This window comes from Dipodomys merriami, unplaced genomic scaffold (assembly GCF_024711535.1).
Source record: "Dipodomys merriami isolate MVZ:Mamm:240054 unplaced genomic scaffold, mDipMer1.0.p SCAF_3, whole genome shotgun sequence".
Classification (NCBI taxonomy): Eukaryota; Metazoa; Chordata; class Mammalia; order Rodentia; family Heteromyidae; genus Dipodomys; species Dipodomys merriami.
This window is the reverse complement of record NW_027204492.1, coordinates 111,623,219-111,644,553: the sequence shown is the minus strand read 5'-3', so window position 1 is coordinate 111,644,553 and position 21,335 is coordinate 111,623,219. Positions and strand designations below refer to the sequence as shown.

General features: G+C 37.8%; 1 protein-coding gene across 7 annotated transcripts in view; it reads left to right on the top strand.

The window, feature by feature from the left end:
• Reps2 (RALBP1 associated Eps domain containing 2) overlaps positions 1-21,335 on the top strand; it is a 178,770-nt gene that overhangs the window by 93,822 nt on the left and 63,613 nt on the right. For 4 of the 7 annotated variants that reach the window (XM_070040802.1, XM_070040799.1, XM_070040801.1 and 1 more), the window contains exons 6-11: positions 4,995-5,130; positions 8,583-8,646; positions 10,603-10,745; positions 14,197-14,291; positions 19,015-19,084; positions 20,513-20,566. In XM_070040802.1, coding sequence (XP_069896903.1) covers positions 4,995-5,130; positions 8,583-8,646; positions 10,603-10,745; positions 14,197-14,291; positions 19,015-19,084; positions 20,513-20,566 — 562 coding nt within the window. The remainder of the gene's footprint in view (positions 1-4,994; positions 5,131-8,582; positions 8,647-10,602; positions 10,746-14,196; positions 14,292-19,014; positions 19,085-20,512; positions 20,567-21,335) is intronic. The other 3 variants (XM_070040803.1, XM_070040804.1, XM_070040800.1) reach the window with 1 other exon arrangement.

Genomic DNA, 21,335 nt, shown 5'->3' with positions numbered 1-21,335 from the left:
CTAACTGAAAGGCCGGCTATCCTTTGACATGCTAGGCCATTACTCTACCAAGAGCTATGTCCTTAGCACTCCCTTTCCCTCCCTCCCTTTCTCCATCTCTCCCACTTTGTTGTTGTTGTTTTTTTCTACACTGTGGTTTGAGCTTAGAGCTAGGCTGGTTCTTTATCCCTTGAGCCATGCCCCTATCCCGGCTTGCTTTCACTAAAGCATGGCAAAGGACAATGTGAAAAGATCATTTATACCTTCCTAGGTGAAGGGCAGCAACATTTAGAGGTTACCGACAGGGTAAGATAATATTCTAAACAGGAATTTTCTGTGGTTGATATAATAAACATAGCCTTTCTGTGTTCTCCCTGACAGTACTTCCTTGCAATTCATATTATCCAACTTTCATGATTTTATTAATAGTTATTATTTTTAATGAGTCTTTTGAAGTCTCTTTCCTCATAACAGCCTGTTTCCCCCAGAGATAATAACTTGCAGTGCCAACTACTTGCATTTTACTTGAAATAAAACCAAGAGTTTGAATGTTTTAAATACAAACAAATCCAATTCTCCTGTGTCTAGAGAAAATGTATAATCAACCATATGTGTGGGTTTAAGTAGACAGATGTGGAAGATTTCTCTCTTCTTTCTTTCATTTTTTTAAGTTTTTTGTTATTATTATAGAGGTGATATGCGGAGGGTTTACTGTTACATAAGTCAGAAAAAGAGTGCATTTCATTTTGGATGATGTCACCCCTTCCCTGTTCTCTCCCAGTTTTTCCCTCCCGTCCCCACTCACAAGTTGTAGAGTTCATTTTCAACATAGTATGTAGTGAGTACCACTGCTGCATGGTTCACCCCTTTTTCTTATTTCTTTCTTAAAAACATGGGCAGAGCTTAATATCAGCATCGAGTAGCAAATATCTCTGTTTGACCAACAAAACCACTAGAACTGGGGAAACCTCTTCGGGTATGTTTAGAAGTAGATATTTTCCTTGTTCCGGCCACTACTTGGATGTCTAAGGCTTCATAGAACAGTCATTTCCATTTCCCAGTGCCTTCCTTCTTTGCAATAAATCATTCTCTCTTAGGTGCCTTATTCTAAGAAGTTGTATTAATTATGCCTGATAGTGGGTTGTTTCTGGCACGTAGGTGCTGACAAAGATGTACTGAGGTGCCATCTGAGTTTTTTTTTCTCTTCTACTTGTCTCCTATCCGTTGTTAGCTGTAGACCACAGTTATCTATGGCCAAGTTGCTATTGTTAACTGGTTGCTGGACCCTTCATCTTTCTTGCTTCATTCTCCTTGCTAAAGTGACCTTTCTGTAACTTACTCTGTTTAATAGACCCTCAAAGCCTTACGTTAACCATAGTCGTTGCTTTTTTTATTTTGCCGGTTGTGGGGCCTGAACTCAGGGCCTGGGCGCTGTCCCTCAGCTCTTCAGCTCAAGGCTAGAGCTCTACCACTTGAGCCACAGCCCCACTTCTGGCTTTTTCTCCTTATGTGGTGCTGAGGAATCGAACCCAGGGCCTCATGCATGCAAGGCAAGCACTCTACCACTGAGCCACCTTCCCAGCCCAGTCCTTGCTTTTAGTCTGGACCATATTAAGGCAACTACACTACAACGGCAGCCTATTTTGTCTATATGTAGCCCAAGAATTGCTTTCAGCAGATGGCCACCATTCTCTCATGTTTTGATACCTGCAAATGCCACTCCCTTTCCTTGCCCTGCCTTGAATATCATATGGCATTACTTCTCAAAGTTGGGGACACTTTGAATCCCCTAGAGGGCTTGTTAAATCACAGAGTCCTGGACCCCACTCTCAGACTTTCTGATTCACTAGGGGGATTGATGGAGTCTGTATTTCTAACAAGTCCCCCATTACAATGGGTAGAAACCACAAAGCTCAAGTAGCAAAACTCCAGAGTACCTTACTATAGCAAGATACTTCTCTTACTGTTTTAAGATTGCCTGTGTATCGTTCTCCCTCACTAATCTCTGGGCTTCCTGGGTAAAAAAAAATATCTATTTTCCTATCAGTGTATTCATAGTCTGGGCTATTGTTGGTAATTTCAGTGTCTGTTGAATGAATGATAAACAGCTCATTATTTATGCAGTGGCATTTAAATGATTTTGTGGGGCTGGGAAGGTGGCTCAGTGGTAGAGTGCTTGCCTTGCATGCATGAGGTCCTGGGTTCGATTCCTCAGCACCACATAAGCAAAAAGAAAAAACCGGAAGTGGCGCTGTGGCTCAAGTGGTAGAGCGCTAGCCTTGAGCTGAAGAGCTGAGGGACAGCACCCAGGCCCAGAGTTGTGGCCCCATGACTGGACCCCCTCCCCCCAAAAAATGATTTTGCTTCTTGTAGATCACCTTTCTTTTGAGATATTCCAGTTTAATGGGGTGTGGAAAGTCATTGACTCTTTTTTTTGTGTGCTGTACTGGGACTTGAACTCAGGGCCTAACTCTATTGCTTGTTTTCTTTGTTCGAGGCTGGCACTCTACCACATGAGCCTTACCTCCACTTCTGACATTTTTTGTTTAATTGGAGATGAGAGTTCACAGACTTTTCTGCCCAGGCTGGCTTTGAATCAGGATCTTCAGATCTCAGCTTCCTAAGTAGCTAGGATTATAGATGTGAACCACCAGCACCTCACTCATCTACTCCTTCTGTCCTTGAAATATTCACTTTGTAGATATGTAACTACAGAGTTTCCATAAAGATCAAACATAGGTTAATATAGGAAGAGAAAGTGAAAGTTCTTTTGATCTCCACCTTTAAAGTAGAAAATGGAAGCCAGGCTTAAGACTGGCACTTTATCATTTGAGCTACACCTCCATGAATGGCTTTTTACTAGTTAATAGGAGGTAAGATTCAGACTTTTCTGCCCAGGCTAGCTTTGAACCTTGCTTCTCAGATCTCAGCCTCTCAAGCAGCTAGGATTACTGGCATTAACCACTGGCACCTGGCCAAGAAGAGTTTTCTTTTTCTTTTTCTTCAGACAACCTTTTAATTCTCCTTGGTTTCTTCCTTTGTATTTTTATTATTAGAATAAAGAGTATCTGAAAAAAAATAGAGGCAGGCCAGCTTGAAAAATACTGATATGACTGAGCATGGTGGCATATTCCTGCTGAGGCAGGGGGATCTGGAATTCAAGGCCAACCTGATTGTCTCATCAGAGTCTAACTCAAAAAAAAAAACTTCATTTGCAGGAACTCGAGTAAATATGTTAAAAAAGAGTGAGGAGCATTATTTGCTTTGTGCAAGGATTCATTGACTATATATAGCTAAGTCCCTTAAGTTGCCCTGAAAAAAGATAATAAGTAAAACTTGCCATGTCTTAAGATGCTAAATGACATAGGAGCATATGGAATTCTTTATAAATGTCAAAGAACTCTGCGAATTTAATATATTAACTAGTGACTTCCTGGACATTAAAAAATTTGAAGGTGATATATTGGTTATACATAGCTTTCTACTTATTTGTGTTACCTTCCTTCTGTCCATTCTAAAGGACACAGTTTCTTTCTTTGAATAAAAGCTTCTGCTGGGTTTACCCTTCTCCTGATACATTTTGGGAATACCCATTACACTAGCAGAGTTTCATGTCATTCTGCTGCTCTTTTCCAAACAACCTTAGCCCAAGATTTCAGAAGTCAGTCAAAATGATAGATATTTTATGTCAAAGGTGACATCTCAAGGTTATATTATGATGTAAAACTTCCCATGCAATCTCCTTTCTTTTCCAAACATTGTCAAGGGAGATTGGTTTCCTAGGAAGTATTAATTTCTGGAATAGTGTACATAGGGGGACATGTCGGGGAAAAAGGAGATGGTTTGCTGTCTTATCTAGGAATAGTGGGTAGAATGCTACCCCAAATGGTTCATTTCTTGACAGTGCTTAGAGGCGGCCAACTTGATGGCTCCTTTTCATTTCTACACTGCTTTCACCCTTAAAGCTCACAACCCTTGTGTTTTTCTCTTAGTTCCATGAAAATGGCCCTTAGCAATAACCCCATAGTCTTAGGGTAGATGGGAGGAATGAAATAGCCCCGATTCATCCTCTCTACAACATTCCTGTGTTTCATTCCCAGAAGCCTAGCATTCTTTTTTTTCTAGTTCATTTATATGAATATTTATTTTTAAGAAGGTAAACTGGATGGAATAATTTAATTTTAATGAGGGTAATTGCTTTTCTGGCGATTTTTTTAAATTGTGAAAATACTGTACCGAGGGGTTATAATTACATGGACAAGGTAATGAGTCCATTTCTTATCAAGCATTGTTGCCTCCTAATCAAAACAGCTTGGTACTGGCACAAGAACAGACCTCAGGACCAATGGAATAGAAGCCTAGCATTCTTTACCTTTTGCTTTCTCTACTTTTCTGGTTTTCTAGGCTCTTAAATCTTCCTATTTGATGTGTCCGCCCTCTAGTGGCAGGTCTGATGCACCCCTTGTTACCCTATTGTTTTTACCATTGAGTTTTATTATCTCCAACTTACACATGTGGAAGGACAGGGTCAGCGATCTTGACCTGCATTCAAGTAGGATCTGTGGATATGGGATTTGAATCAGAGCTTTTGATTCCCAGATTTATTCAGAGCTATTGAAATAGAAAAGAAAGATAATGTGGTTATAGCTGTTCCACTGGTTTTGTTCATGGTTTTAAAACTATCCAATTACTGTTTTCCTCTCTATGGTGAATTATTGAAGAATGAGTTTTTTCAACCCTTCCTTTATCCCATCAGAAAGTCTTTTGAAACTAATCAAGAGATCAATATTTTATGCTTAATCCTAGTAAAAAGTTTCAGGGACAGAAAAAAAATGTATAAAGCTTAGTGCTTAGTCCTTAGTAATTACATTTCAGTTATGAAACAGATTTATTCCCTTGAGGAAAAAAAACTTAAGAATAATACATAATGGCTTCTACCGGTGTTTAAGTTTTATACTTCACCTCAGCAGAGGCACCTTGTCTAAGCATTTCCTTTTTATTTTTATTTTAAAAAGTCTTTTTCAGTGGAGAGGGAACTACAGGACAACAGTAATTACCCGGATGAACCCTGGAGAATAACAGAAGAACAGCGGGAATACTATGTCAATCAGTTCCGGTCGCTTCAGCCGGATCCAAGTTCCTTCATTTCAGGTAGGAACATGATGTTCTTGGACATTGTTCTCACATGAATAGTAGTAAACACCTTGAGAAATAGTTTACATAGAATGGAATATGACAACCGTCTTTGATTCAACTTGTTTTTCTCAAAGATGGAATTTCTTATCAAGTTTAAATTGTGCATATAAAAGTTGCCAATAACATTGGGAAAACTATATTTCTCTTTCAGAGGGGTTAACAGGGAATTGGAGGGGACCCTGTCCAAATCCTGTATCTGTGTGAGCTGAAGCAGTTCTTGAAATGGTAGATAATAACAAATCTGCTTACTTCTATTTAGAATCAGAGCACAGACAGAGTATAGCTTTCCAAAACAAGTGTTTTATGTTTTATACATTCTAGAAGTTCAAACTGATGACCATTTTCTTTGGCTCAAGTTTTTCTCCTCTGTTTTTTTTTTCTGAGAAAAATTAAGATATGGAAGGAAAACTGGCTATCATTTCCCCCTATGTCATCATATATATATATATTTTTTTTCCTTGTTGATTTCTCATATAAAAATCAAGCTGAGAGGAATTGATGTAATTCCTGTGTGCCTACATTTTGCCAAGTTAATGACTAAGCAAACAGTGCAATAAGACTCTGGAAAAAAATTCATAAAATGTTCTTTAATTTTCAAGGATAACAGAGTATTATTTTTTTCCAGTCCTGGGGCTTAAACTCAGGGCCTGGGCCCTGTCCCTGAGCCTCTTTGTGCTCAAGGCTAGCATTCTACCACTTGAGCCACAGTGCCACCTCTTCTGGCTTTTTCTAAATAGTTTATTGGAAATAAGTCTCTCTCATGGACTCTTCTGCCTGGGCTGGCTTCAAACCATGATCCTCAGATCTCAGTATCTTGAGTAGCTAGGATTACAGGCATGAGCCACCCATACCTGGCAACAGTGTATTCTTGATAATGCTAACATGATGTTTTGAAGTATGGACTAAAACTAGTTTTCTTCCATAAAACAAAGTGTAACTGAGATATATTTGTATAAATAAAAATAAACATCATTTTGTTGATAGTAATGGCTTTCTGGAAGTCAGAATAGTATTGCTACAACAAATTAATGCTACAACATATTAATATTATGGCTCAGAAAAATGAGCAGAAACCCATATTGCATATATTGTCTATTGCTAGCCTTACCTCTTGCTCAATTGACTTTCTTCACAACATATTCAGATATGTAGCCAAACACAAATAGGTACTTGCTAGAAATATTTTTTGAGGGGGGTGTGGGGCCTGAACTCTGGGCCTGGGCGCTGTCCATCAGCTTTTCAGCTCAAGGCTAGCGCTCTACCACTTGAGCCACAGCGCTACTTCCGGCTTTTTTTTTCTGCTTATGTGGTGCTGAGGAATCGAACCCAGGGCCTCATGCATGCAAGGCAAGCGCTCTACTACTGAGCCACCTTCCCAGCCCCTAGAAATATTTTTATTTGGAGCTGGGTGCCAGTTGCTTATGAGTATAATTCCAGCTATTGGAAAGGTAGAGATTAGGAGGATCACAGTTCAAGGCCAGACCAGACAAAGGTTAGTAAGACCTTGTTTTAACCAATAGTCGAGTGTGGTGGTATGTGCCAATTACCACAGATGTAAGGGAAGCGTAATTGGAAGGAGAGATATTCAGGCATAAACATGGGACTTTACACCTAAAATAACCAAAGGAAAAGGGCTCGGGGCATTGTGCAATGGTAAAATGGTAAAGTGATTGTCTACAAAGCAGGGGGTGCTCAGTTTAATCTCCAGTACTGAGAGAGAAAGAGAGACAGAGAAAGAAAGACAGAGAGAGACACACAGAGAGAGAGACGAGCCACAGAGATAGAGACAGAGACAGACGTAGACACAGAGACAGACAGACAGAGACAGAGAAGAGGAGAGGAGAGGAAAGAAAAAAAGCAGACCTTCACTGAAAATATTTTCAAGATGCTTATCATATTCCTATTTAGTGGGATTAATGGTATCAGTTTTTGTTCTGCTCATTTTTCTACCATGGCTATTATTTTTTTCTTTGATAGATTTTTACTTAACTCTGAAATTAGTTTTTTTGAAGTTTTAGTAAAATTTTGCAGAGGTTTGCTAAAACTTTTATGAACTTTATGGGAGCTTTTTGCCCTATTTTGACGTAAATATTCTTTTTTTTTTCACTTCTTTTTTTTTTTTTAATTGTATTTTATTTTATTTGAGAACATACTGTACAGAGGGGCTACAATTACATGGGCAGGATAATGCATACATTTCTTACCAAGCATTGCAGCCTCCTCCTTTGTTTACCCTTCACTTCCCTTCCCCGCCTCCCCCCTCCCCCCACCCACTTTTACCCCCCTCCCCCCACCCAATTATACCCCCCTCCCCCCCCACACCGACATTGTAAAGCTGGTTTTGACATGACATTTTGTACTTCTCATTGTTGCAACAGGTCCACCTGAATCCTTAAACGACTTGTTTGTCTCCATCTCCTCCACATGTTATACTGACATCAAATATAGTGAAAGCGGGGGTTATACTGTGGGGGAGGGACATACAAAGCAACAAAGAAATAATCTTATAAATGCATTAGAAACACATGCATGAAAGAAACGAAAACATTAAAATACATATTTAAGGGTTCATTTTCCTAACATCACGACGTAAATATTCTTCTAAAAACTATGAATATGTTTTTTGTATATGGAGTTTGAATTCAGAGCTTTTGTTTGTTAGGCAGGCACACCACCACATGTTTCTGCTTTTGTGTGTGTGTGCGCGCATGTGCATGCCCTGGTCTTGGGCATTGTCCTGAGCTTTTGTGCTCAAGGCTAGTGCTCTACCACTTGAACCACAGCTCCACTTCCAGCTTTTTTTGTTTTTAATTAGAGATAAGAATTTCATGGAGTTTCTTGCTCAGGCTGGCTTTGAACCTTGATCCTCACATCTCAGCCTCCTGAGAGACTGGGATTACAAGTGTGAGCCACAGGTTCTGGGCCCTTTTTGCTTTACTTATATTTTGAAGAGCAACTTATGTTTATATGCACGTTAGCCTAGATTGTGTCCCTTCTGTCTATGTATCCCATTAGCTGGAATGTCTGTCATATATCACCATCCCAGCTTCTTGATTGAACTGGGGTCCTGACAACTTTTTGTCTGGATTGATCTCAAATTGTGATCTTCCTGATTTCTGCCTGCTCAGTAGCCAGGTTATAGTGTGAGATACTGTGCCTGCCTTTGTATGTTACTTTTATTTTTAATATTTGTGTATTTTTTTGAGGTGCTGGGAATTAAACCTAGAGCCTCATGAGTCCCAGATAAGGCATACATTGCTTTGTGTGATTTCTTGAGGATTAAATATGTCTGTGGCTACATGGTAATGATTGCTGAATGGAAAAAAAATGGGGATCCACTTGCATATAAATTAAAAACTGCTCTAGATAAGTAATTACTGGTTTATTTAAACAATGGCTCTTGACAGGATCTGTGGCCAAGAACTTCTTCACCAAATCAAAGCTTTCCATTCCAGAACTCTCTTATATATGGTGAGTACATTTAATGCCAAATAGTATCACATTAACATAATATTCATTCTTTAGCATTTTTGAAAGTCTTTTTTTGAATGACATTTTTAACAGATTGAGAAAGTGACTCGAGCTTGGATTTGTGTGGCTGTGAAAATAAATTAAATTACCACACACACACACACTACATACCACAAATGTTAACTACTAGCTTAAAAGTAATTTAATTATTATTGCCTTCTCAGTCCTTTTTCAAATCTAAGTAATGGTGGACATCTGAGATATTCTGTCTTGTATATTTTATTTTCAGATTTTTTGTTTCACTTGGTGCGAAGCAAGTATAAGGCAGGGCGAACAGAAGGTCTGGGAACATTTGGAACGGAATTAAATCTGCATATTCTAGCTGCTTCTGAGCTCTGTCAATTTGGCCAGTGTTTCTTGGCTGAGCCCTCATTCAGCCTTGCAGCTGCACTATCCCTGTACATTGCTGCTCAGGCTGCCTTGGCTCTGGCTTCAGAAGGGCCATACTGTGATGGTCCAGATGGCTCTCTTTGCATCTATGAAAATGCTCTGTGTTGTAAACTCCCGGCCATGTGTGGATTACTTCTTCCCCAAGACCAGGCAGGAGATTGTGTGGTTGTCAATGTATATTTAAAATATTGGAATGTTTATGTAGAGGGTTTTTATCTTAAGGATTTACAAAAAAAATAAGTTGTACAATTCTACATCATTTAATTTCATCTTATTGAAAAAAGTATCCCAATAATACTCATATATGCCATTGTATCTGGGATTCTGAACTGGATTGAGGTTCTTTAGCAATGTAATCTAGGATGATTTTTTTTTTACAAAAAGCTTTATATTATATTTTGAAGCTGGGGGGAAAAAGAAATTATCATTTTGAAAAAAATACAATCTGTTTTGGCAGTATCCCCAGCCTTAACATGATCAGCATGAGGGCTCCTATCTTTTTTTTGAGACACATCCATGAAGACCAAATGGCATTCTCTCTATCCAGCATTTGAAGCCGTTCCCAGATTGCTCACCCTGGGAAGCAGCTGTTTTAAGACTGATCCATTCCAAACTGAAGGAGGGGGAGAAAGGGGTTGGTCCAAAGCGAAGTTATGTAGCTTACCATAGAAATGGGTTTTGTTTTCCAGTAGCAACAACTTCTTAGTAAAATCTTGTATAAGTCCTATCTCTTTACCTGTGCAAATACAAGTAGACTTATTTTTGTACGCTTCAGAAGTGTTAGAGCTTAACGGGTCTTAATTCCTTTGGCAAATAGATTTCTTTTGTATTGAGTAAATAGGTCTGTATCTTTTAATGGGAAACAGTGGCTAACGTGAATATAAGCTCTTGCAAGACTTTTTCATACTTTCTTATTTGCTTCTAGCTTCCTCTAGCTTCCAGTTTCATCTTAAAACACAATTTCATCAGTATTTATTTAGCTCATTTATATTTTCCCAAGAAGGAATTATCAGGCAAACAATAGTTTGCTACAAAAATTAATGTAACTTGGAAAGTTCAAGGCTTATCCTTAAAACTGGAAAAAAAAGAAGCACCAATTTGTGTGCTGAGTAAACTGCACAATGGCTGCACCCACCTTTCCCTGCCTCTTTTGAGTACTAAGGACTTTTCAACTATACAGTTTACATTTAGTGAACAATTGTGGAATTCCAGGCATCACTTTTCATTTTATACTAGACTTCCTTGCTCCAAGTATCAGTCTTGTTAAACAGACCTATCAGAGAACCTTAAAAACTTAAATTTTTATTTACAGAATGCTACTGATGTGAATACTGTCTGTTAATCAGGGTTTTTCTTTCTCTGAGTTGTCCTCTGAGATTTCAAATTGGTGTGGTCAGGAGAGTTTGGGGATTCTGCAGGCCCATGCATGGCTAGAGAGTATAGGAGTTGTAATCGCATGTTGGAGGTGCAATTCCATGGCAGGTGCTCATGATTTGCTATATTTAGGGAACTTAGCGATGCTGACTGTGATGGAGCCCTGACTCTGCCTGAGTTCTGTGCTGCATTTCATCTCATTGTGGCTCGGAAGAACGGCTACCCACTGCCTGAGGGCCTGCCTCCAACTTTGCAGCCAGAATACCTGCAAGCAGGTAAAACCTCATTATACATTATAAACCTTAGACATTTTCTATGGAGTCCTCATAAAAACTTTTATTTTCATTCATAAATATGTATACATGTGTGTTGTGTGTATATATTTGTGTGTGTGTGTGTGTGTGTGTGTGTGTGTGTGTGTGTGTGTGTGTGTGTGTGTGTGTGTGTGTGTGTGTGTGTGTGTGTGTGTGTGTAATGCTGGTCCTGGGGCTTGAACTCAGGGTGCTGTCCATGAGCATTTGTGCTCAAGGCTAGTGCTCTACCACTTGAGCCATAGCTACACTTCCAGTTTTTTTTTTTGTAATTGAAAAGAAAAAAAGCCAGCCCAGGCTGGCTTTGAACCACAATTCTCAGATCTCAGGTTTCTGAGCAGCTAGGATTACAGGTGTGAACCACAGATGCCCAGCTTAAAACTTTCCTTCCTTCCTTCCTTCCTTCCTTCCTTCCTTCCTTCCTTCCTTCCTTCCTTCCTTCCTTCCTTTCTCTCCTTCTCTCCCTCCCTCTCTCTCCCTCTCCCCTCTCTCTTTCTTTTCTTTTTTGTCAGTTGTGGGGCCTGAACTCAGGGCCTGGGCGCTGTCTCTCAGCTCTTCAGCTCAAGGCTAGTGCTCTCCCACTTGAGCCACAGCACCACTTCCTGCTTTTTCTGCTTATGTGGTGCTGAGGAATAGAACCCAGGGCCTCATGCATGCAAGGCAAGCATTCTACCACTGAGCCAACCTTCCCAGCCCTATAAAACTTGTTTTAAAAAATATTGTAATAAAAATACTATTAACTTAAAAATGTAATAGAATCATGCTCACTGCTGTTTATTTATAATTATTGAATGAATTTCTTTTTATAGATTAGAGGGCTGAATTATAAAGGTAAATTGGATTTTTGGTTGAATATCCATGAACCTTTGATATTTTCATGTCTATATGACTGGGTATTTTCTGGCAGAAAATTTTTGTCATGTAGTTTGCTAGAAATGTTGAGAATACTGACTAGGTAAAGGGTATTGCACTGAGAAGAAGGAACTGAAAAGAAACTTGAAGCCTGGGAGAAGTAGAAATTTCAGACCAGTAACTGGAGTACACGAATGAGGCATAGAGAGAAAGATAAGGCTGAAGACAAAGGTAAGGAAACGATTGTGGGCAGTAGCAATAACCTGTATTAGGCAGAGAAGTGATCAAATTGGACTTTTGTTTTTGAAATGATCATGCTAACTGCCCTCCAAATAGCAAGATTTGAAAGTCAAGGTTGGAAACTAAGTTGTTAGTAAGTAGTCTAGCAAGGACTTGCACTACAATGGGGATATATGAGTGTGGAGATGGAGAATTGTGGACACAATAGAGAAAGATTTATGGGAGCTGGGAAGATGGCTCAGTGGTAGAGCACATGCCTTGCATGCCAGAGGCCCTGGGTTTGATTCCTCAGCACCACATAAGCAAAAAGAAAAAGCCGGAAGTGGCGCTGTGGCTCAAGTGGTAGAGTGCTAGCCTTGAGCTGAAGAGCTGAGGGACAGCGCCCAGGCCCAGAGTTCAGGCCCCATGACCGGAAAAAAAAAAATAGAGAAAGATTTAGCAGTTGTTGTCATGTGTAGTTTTTGAAAGTATTACTTTTCTACACAAGAAACTATCATGATAAGTCATTGATTGATTTTGTACTTATAGTCAGATCATTGGTAGATAGACTAAAAAGACAAATATTATGCTGGTTGAAAATATTCTACTCTCAGTCTGGATTCAGGATGTTTATATGTGCTGGTCCTGAAGCTTGAACTCTAGGCCTGGGTGCTGTTCCTGAGATTCTTTTTTTTGGGGGGGGGGGCGGTTCCAGTCGTGGGGCCTGAACTCTGGGCCTGGGTGCTGTCCCTCAGCTCTTCAGCTCAAGGCTAGTGCTCTACCACTTGAACCACAGCCCCACTTCCAGCATTTTTTTAGTAGTTTATTGGAGATAAAGGTCTCACAGACTTTCCTTCACAGGCTGGCTTCAACCACAACCTTAGATCTCAGCCTCCTGAGTAGTTAGGATTACAGGCATGTGTTATCAGTTGCCCAGCTGTTTTTTTTTAAATCAAGGAAACAGAGCACCAGATATGATAAAAAAAAATCACCAGGGCCTCTGATACATCCCATTCAATACCAGTGAAGTTTAAACTAGAGTAAGAAAATCAACAAACAGGTGAAGGCTTTTGCATTCAACTCCACAGGCTTTTCTGACCAGTGCCTTACTACAGAGTATTGATGGCATTTTAATCACTAGTGGGGATGGAAATGTGAGTAAAATTAAGAACAACATCAATCCATTTTGTAACAATTGATTCAATGTTGTTTAAAGTTGGCACTAAAATTTAACTCCCTAATATTATATCTTGACAAATTCAATTTGTAGCTTATGTTTGTCGTATACCCAAGTCTGCTTTTGCTCTTCGGAATATTGACATTTTTAATCTGTTTAGATATATCCTTCTTAATTAGTTTGTGTCAACATGAATCAAAATTTGCTCCTAAGAAATAACACAGCTATTTGGTAATTAGCTTATCACAATAGTATGAGTTTTCTTCACACTAATTCAATCGGTTTACCCAACTAATAGCCACTATCACTGTTGTATGTTAGAAGAAATTCACACTGTGATTCTTCTTCTTCTTCATCTTTTTTTTTTTTTTTTGTCGGTCATGGGGCCTGAATTCTGGGCCTGGACACTGTCCCTCAGCTCTTCAGCTCAAAGCTAGCACTCTACCACTTGAGCCATAGCACCACTTCCGGCTTTTTCTGCTTATGTGGTGCTGACGAATCCAACCCAGGGCCTCATGCATGCAAGGCAAGCACTCTACCACTGAGCCACCTTCCCAGCCCCACACTGTGATTCTTATTTCCTTGTTGTAAATCAGCAAAGTTTTATGATTTTATTTCCCTATTAACCAAAGATAATTATGACAAATGTCATAAAATTATCTTAGACATACTTCCTTCAGTATAAGATCTTGTTTATTTCCAGCAACAGCTAAAATGAAGTATCCGGTTAATATTCATAATATTCAAATTTACAACCAATGTCTTTATGAATTGTGATAGTGATGTCTAATTGAAACATCACTACTGTGTTATAACATAAAGTTCTGGGAACATGGGTTCTTTAGCTGAACTCCTAGGAGTTCAAGATCCTGACCTTCATTTATCAGCACTATGACCTTGAGTAAGTTATTTATTACCCCTTTCCTAGTTTCAGCGTGTGAAAAATGGTGATCCTACAAGTTGGCATGATAGAAGTATGGGATTGTATTTATTAACAGCCTAAAATACTATCTTATCATGATTAGTGGTACAGGTTGTATATATTAGCTATAGTGTACAGATAGTATATATGATTTGTTGTTATGTTTAAAAGCACAGAAAGGTTGACAATGAGCACTACTATAACTATAGTAACTATTCTTACATGTGCCTTTTCTTTTGTCTTAGCTTTTCCTAAGCCCAAGTGGGAGTGTGCTTTGTTTGATTCTTATTCTGAGTCAGTGCCAGCAAACCAACAGACCCGTGACTTGAATCGGATGGAGGTATGTAAAAGATCTACATTTGTTAATACATAAGGATATGTATGAAAATAAATATTTAGCTTATATTCTTTATAAACTTTGGAAACATGAACTTTTATTGTTTTTATGCTCTTTTTTATTGTTTTATGCTTTCATAATTAGCTTTTCAAATCTAAATCTATAATTATTTTTCTCTGCTCATAAAGTATGGTTGATGATTCAGCCAGTGTCTATTGACCATTTAGAGATAGTTAGATATAACCATCCTAGGCCAGAAAATATTAACCATGTTTTTTACTTTAACCAAGTTTTAATTTCCTGGTAAATAATTTAAGTTGTATTTTTAGTGGCTGGTTATTAGCAAGTTGTAATGAGTCAGAACAGTTTTGAGAAGAGGTTTGAGAACTATTTAAAGGATCCCAAATCACATTCAAGGTTCTGTCAGAGTTTTAGCTTTTGGATTAAATTAGGAGTAATCTGGATTTCCCAAAGAAACGTAGAGATTCACACAATATTGGGAAATTAATACAAGGTCTTTCTCAGCCTCTTGGATTGCTAAGATTATGGGCATGGACCACTAGCCCTGACTATAAAGCTTGTTTTAAAAATAATGTAATAAAAACACCATTAACTAATGATCCTTAGCTATGGTGTAATAAATAGGAATTGTTATTGCTGTTGTGGTTGTCACAATTATTGTTATTATTATTATTGTTGTTATCATGAGCACTATTATGATTACTATGATGACAATTTAAGATACCACCTGTTTTCTTCCTAAAAGAAAATTTGGAATTGGCATTGGGGGTGTAGCTCAGTGATAGAACACTTGCCTAGCAAGTGTAAAGCCCTAGGTTCAATTCCTAGCACCCAAAAATCTGGAAACATTTTTAATTGAAAATTTTTATTGACATGCAATATTTGTACATATTTATGCGGTACAGTATGACAATTTGGTACATATTAATGTACCAATTTGGTACAATGCATTAATGAAATCAGAGTATAGACATATGTAAATATATGGAGTTTATTAAAGACTTCTGTTAGAGTCTTCTATCATTGATACCATTACAAGAAGATAGAAGTCAAAGACAGAAGAAAGGGACAGTTCTTTAATTTCTATTGCTTAGTTTGATTATTCCCCCATACCTAAAGTGTGTACTGCTCTGATCCTATGTGAGCCATTCAAGCCAGTCTCTCTGCTTTTCACTGATTAACAACTCCCTTTTGCTCTGCAATTATTTCTTGGAGCTGCAGCCTACATGGTTCTTTCCTCAGTAGATTTCTACACATGGGGAAAAGATATAAAGAAAAGTGACTTCAGAAAGAATGATGGATATGCATATGAAGAAGAAGAAGAAGATATAATAATTCTCTACTTTCCATGCTCCTTGGTTTACTTTGGGGTTCTAGAATTCTGTCTATGAAGTTAGGACTGATAACCCTGTAACTCTGACATGGCTGTACTGTACTATGTAGATGTGATGTCCTTTCCACTTTATATGAAATTGTGAAGTTGCTAGGTGGTTTTCTTTAAACCACCATTCTATATAAACTATATAAACTACTTTTTCTATATAAACTTGCCATAGTATTAGATTGTCTTGGCCTTTCCAACACAAACAAGTAATATTTCTTTTTATTGGTAGAAATTATGTTGTTTTCCTCATGTAGTCACATGTCATCCTTCTAAAAGGAAAGGAGAGCAAATATATCCTTTATTGTTTTGCGCATCTAGTTTTATCTTTTTTGTACACTTTCACTGGCCTATTTGTGATTAAAAGATGTAGCTAGTCCTTTTTTGTGCATGTGTGTGCCAGTACAGGATATCGAACTCAGGCTGACTTTTTCACTCTACTCAAGGCTGATGTTCTACCATTTGAGCCACATCTCCACCCTAGTTTGCCTTTTTTCCCAGTCTAAACCAGAAACACAAAATAACAACAGATATTTACTTCTTTTCAATCAAATGATTATTTGTGAAGATGAGATATTCTTATATAATGAACATAGTGAACAGAATTGAAGGATGAAGTAATAAGCTTAATGGATTGTTTAGTCATTTAAGAAATTTAGGCCATCATAAAATGGGCACTAATGGAAAAAAAGGGACAGATAGGTGCAGATACAGGAATATTCAGGTACTCAGAGATTTCAGTATCCCATTATCATCATAGATAGATCATCCAGATAAAAAATTCAGACACTTCAAAATTAAACTGTACCACAAATAGGAATATATATGTATATGTACATATATGTATCATTTCCTTTCAATAGCTGTAGAATAAATATTCTTCTTAGTAACCTATGAAACTTTGTACAAAATAGACCACATTTTAGGTTATAAAACAAATCTTAACAAATACCTAAAAGAAAGATTTTATTTGTATTTTATCATAGCACAATGGAGTGGAACTAGAAACCAATGCTAGAAATTACAAATAATATATAAGTACATGGAGATTTAAAAATTTACTTTTTTTCTTTTTGCTCTAATGGGGCTTGAACCCCAGACCTCAAACTCTCATTCAGCCTTTTTCCTCACTGCTGGCATTCTACCCTCTGAGACATACCTCCAGTTCCAGCTTTTTGCTGGTTATTTGGAGTCTTACAGATTTCTCTCCCTGGCTGTCTCCAGATCTTGATCCTCCGATCTCAAACACCTTATTAACTAGTACTATAGGCATGAGCCTCCAGCACCTGGCCAAACAATACATTTTAGAGTGATCAATGGGTCACTGAAGGATCAGATAGATATTAAAAAAGTATCAAATAAAAAATTTAAAGCATTACTTACTAGTTTCTTTGTAACACACAAAAGGCATTTCTAAGAGGAAATTTTGTAGCTATGATGGACAGGTCCCAAATGAATAATCTAATGATGTCCCTCAATGTCTTAGAAAAACAAGAACAAGCTAAACTCAGAATTAGTTGAAGGAAAAATAATAAAGACCAAAGCTAAAAGTAATGAAATGGAAACCAAAAGAACAGTACAAATGATCACTGAAATAAACAGTTGCTTCATTGAAAGAGAAATGCAATTGACAAACCCTTTTCAAAACTAAACAAAAGAAAGAGGAGATCCAAACTAATAAAATTAGAGGAGACAAAAAGGACATTTTAAATGGTACCAATGAAATACCGAGCAACGTTATGGAATAAATAAACTTAATACTCTAATAATATGGAAAATCTAGCATAAATGAATAAATTTCTAGATACTAAGACCTACCAAAATTAAACCCAGAGGATATAAAAACAACTGGTTTATACTGAATAGTGAGATTGAAGCAGTAATTAAGAGTCTCCTTACAAAGAAAAGAGCAGAATTGAATAGATTCACTGCTGAATTCATTAAAGAACACACTAGTGCTTACAAAACAGTCCATGAAATAGAAAGAGTAGGAATGCTACCAAATTCCTTCTATGAAGACAGTAGTATCCTGAAAACAAAATTGAATAAGGACATAACAACAACAACAGCAGCAGCAGCAGCAAAAATAAACCCTATGGACTAATTTCCTGATGAACATATAGAACATACAGAAATCCTTACAAACAGAATTGAACAACACATTAAAAAGGTAACATACCATGATCAAATTTGTTTCATACTAGGTATTCAAGGATGAGTGAACACACACAAATCAATATATGTAATAACTCCCACCCCCTGGCTATTGATCAATAGTGGATAGGGAGCAAGGGAAAAAGATAGTAATTACTGAGAGTTTGTACAAAATAAATTCATACTAAGACGATTTTAAAATAATTTCTAAGGGCTGGGAAGGCAGCTCAGTGGTAGAGTGCTTGCCTTGCATGTATGAGTCCCTGGGTTCCATTCCTCAGCACCACATAAGCAGAATAAAAAGCCAGAAGTGGTGCTGTGGTTCAAGTGGTAGAGTGCTTGCCTTGAGCTGAAGAGCTGAGGGACAGCGCCCAGGCCTAAAGTTCAGGCCCCACAACTGACAAAAATAATAATAATAATTCCTATTTGATCAAAATGGATATTCAGTACATGTAAGAGCTTCCATCATAGGTAACTTATGACAAATTTTGATCTGATCATCAGTGAACTTTTCTTATTCTATACCAAGGAGGCTGTTTCCATCAGGGTTAGGTAGCTGTCTTCATGACAGTTCATGGCAAACATCCACATTATGGGGCTGCTTATTAGAACCTCTGTCTGCTTATGAAAACATTACATAACATCTAAGTTGGAGCTTGTTTGTCTCACAGGACAAATGTGCAATTCTCTAGCTAGATTATGATTTAATGTACACTCTACATATAGGCTTTGATCTGAATCATTATTTCTTTACCTTGTGTATGTAAATTTTTAATACAAATTAACTTAGTAGTTTAATTAGGTTCTGTAATAGGAACCAAAAGTAATGAAAATACTATTATATTTCAGACGTTACTGAAGACAGAACTTTTTTTTTTATTGTGAAAATGTAACAAAGGGGTTATAGTTACATGAGCAAGGTAATGAGTACGTTTCTTATCCAGCATTGTTGCCTCCTCCTTTGTTTTCCCCTACCATCCCTTCCCTCCCACCTCCTCAGCTACACCCTCCTACCCCCCCCCAACCCCCTCCTAAATTGTAAAGTTCATTTTTCGACATAGCGTGAAGACAGAACTTTTGGCAAGAAACAGTCTTTTAATCATTTCCTATGTGTGCACATCACATATTTCCATTCCAACCTGCATAACTCATTTCTTTTTCCTTTTTAAGAAGACATCTGTTAAAGATGTGGCTGACTTTCCTGGCCCTGCCCAAGACGTGACTGGTGATGATAAACAAGGTATGAAAAGGATGCATTGTCTTATTTCAAAGACATAGTCCTCTGTTCCCTTATCTACTTCTCTTGGAATGGCTGCTTTCTTGAGCATCTGAAGATAGTTCTCAGTATGCAAACTCATTGGAATAGATTAAATAGTTGCAACTTGTTGCAAAATGGTGGCTCCTAAAGTGAGAGCAAGAACATTAGTGTCTACATCCCCCCAGCCTAATTGTTAACCTTAGTCTATTCTGATATCTTCCATTGGAATCTGCTTCTGTGAAGTAGAAAATGAGGAGAAATAGAATGAATTGAGAGCTTAATATTTTACATTGGCATACACCATGCTAAAAACACAGGTCTCTTCAAAAAGTTCTCTTCAGCTACAGCTTGTGTCTCAAGGCTTTATCTGTCTCTCAGTGGCTTTGTGGTTATGGTGCTGTAACATAAAGCAAAGCTATCATTTGCTTATTATTCTGGGTAGCCGAGAAGTCACACAATACAGAGTTCTATGTTAGAGCTACCATCAAGCAGGGGGATGACTTGGGCAGCAGGATCTAGAAGTATAGGAAGGACCCTCTCTTCCAAACCCCACACTTTGTGTAATACGTTTACAATTCTTTCACCAGGTGCTTTTTCATATACTGTCCTAGTCAGTCCTCGCAAATCTGGTGTTTTATTACCTAAGATTTAGCCATAAGCAAGCTGAAGTTCAGTTAGTATGAATCATTTCCTTGTACAAAAAAAAAAGGAAAAAGAACTTAAATGAGAATCAAGACTTGGAGTGTCAAACCAGTATTCCATCTGTTATCTCACATTGATTAACTACTCATGAATTGAGCCTTGTCTGCAGTGAAGCTATTCCAGGTTTGATTGCTGAAACCTGCCATTCATTCAGCCTTAGATACGATTAAACATAAAAAATAGTTTTCAGCTAAACAACAATAACATTATGCTTCCTATTCAAACACTTGCTCCGGAGAACCAGATGGAACTGGCAGTCCCATGTACAGCGATGGGTCTCCCAAATGGTGGGTTAGCTTTCACTGCATGGCGGAATAACCACCAGGCCAGCTCTAAAAGTACTGAAGCTAGCATTGCAGTCCCCGACCTTCTCATGTTATTGATCCTGCTGTCAGAAAGGAAAGGGGGAAAATTCTTAATACTCTTTGGTAATATTCCAACTAACCACTAGAGGCCCTCTCTCTGGAAAATTGAAACTGGTTTGATCTCTGTAGGAGAATTTATTTCCATACTCCACTAGATTAAAAATTATTTTTTATTGTTCTAGTAAATGCTATAGTGATGTCTAGAGGTTTGTAAGACTTATTTTTGTAAGTGATGACTAGGGACTGTTTGTTTTAGAGCGATGTTCTTCAGAAATAAATTTTTATGGTTTTGTTCTTTTCTGTCCTTTATTTTTCTTTAAAAAATGAAACAAAACATCACTAGCTTTGAAAAGTGCCATCAATGAAGCCTTACCAAAGGACCTATCTGAGGATTCAGGTAGGAGAAAACCATTTTAATATACCTTCTGTGTTATTGTTTCTAAGTTAAAAAAACCTAACAGTTTTGTGAGTAGAAAATTGCTAACGCTATATATGTTTCTCTCTAAATATTTGTCTTGTGTTTTATTACAAGTCAGCCTTTTGGCATTCTACTCTTTCCTTTTTTCAGGGATGAAACGAGAATGGCTTATTTTTAAGATCATGATTTAGGTCCCACCAAAAGGATCACTCAAGCTTGTTAAAATTGGAAAGTTAAGAAGATTTGGAATTGAGATGATTTCAATAAGTCACTGTGGTTTCTGTATACAGCAAGGAATTGATAAGTGATTAAATAGAGACCCAGAGTTGGCATTTTCCATTTCCGAAGCATAAATCTCAAATACTTTTTATTATACTTCACCACAGAGAAAGCAACTGTATGTGCTTTACATGGAGTAGTTTCCAAGGTGAAAAATAAAAGTTGTGCTTTCCAGATTCTTTGAGATATGGAAATGTGTCTGTGGAACCATAGAGAAGGCTGGGCTAGGTCTTCAACTCTCTCTTGATGTAGCCATGGTTAAATCAAGATGAACTCCGTTCAAAACAAGTGACTACAGAAGTCATTACTATTTGGAGTTCTAGTTATGAGGACATGAAATAAGTTTCTACTTTTCTTTTACTATTATTTCTCTTGCATAGTGGATGAGTAAATTGTATTTTTTTGTTGTTAGCTAGCTATCATCCTGGGTTATTTGCTTAACATTGGAACAGAAGAGTGAATTGAACAT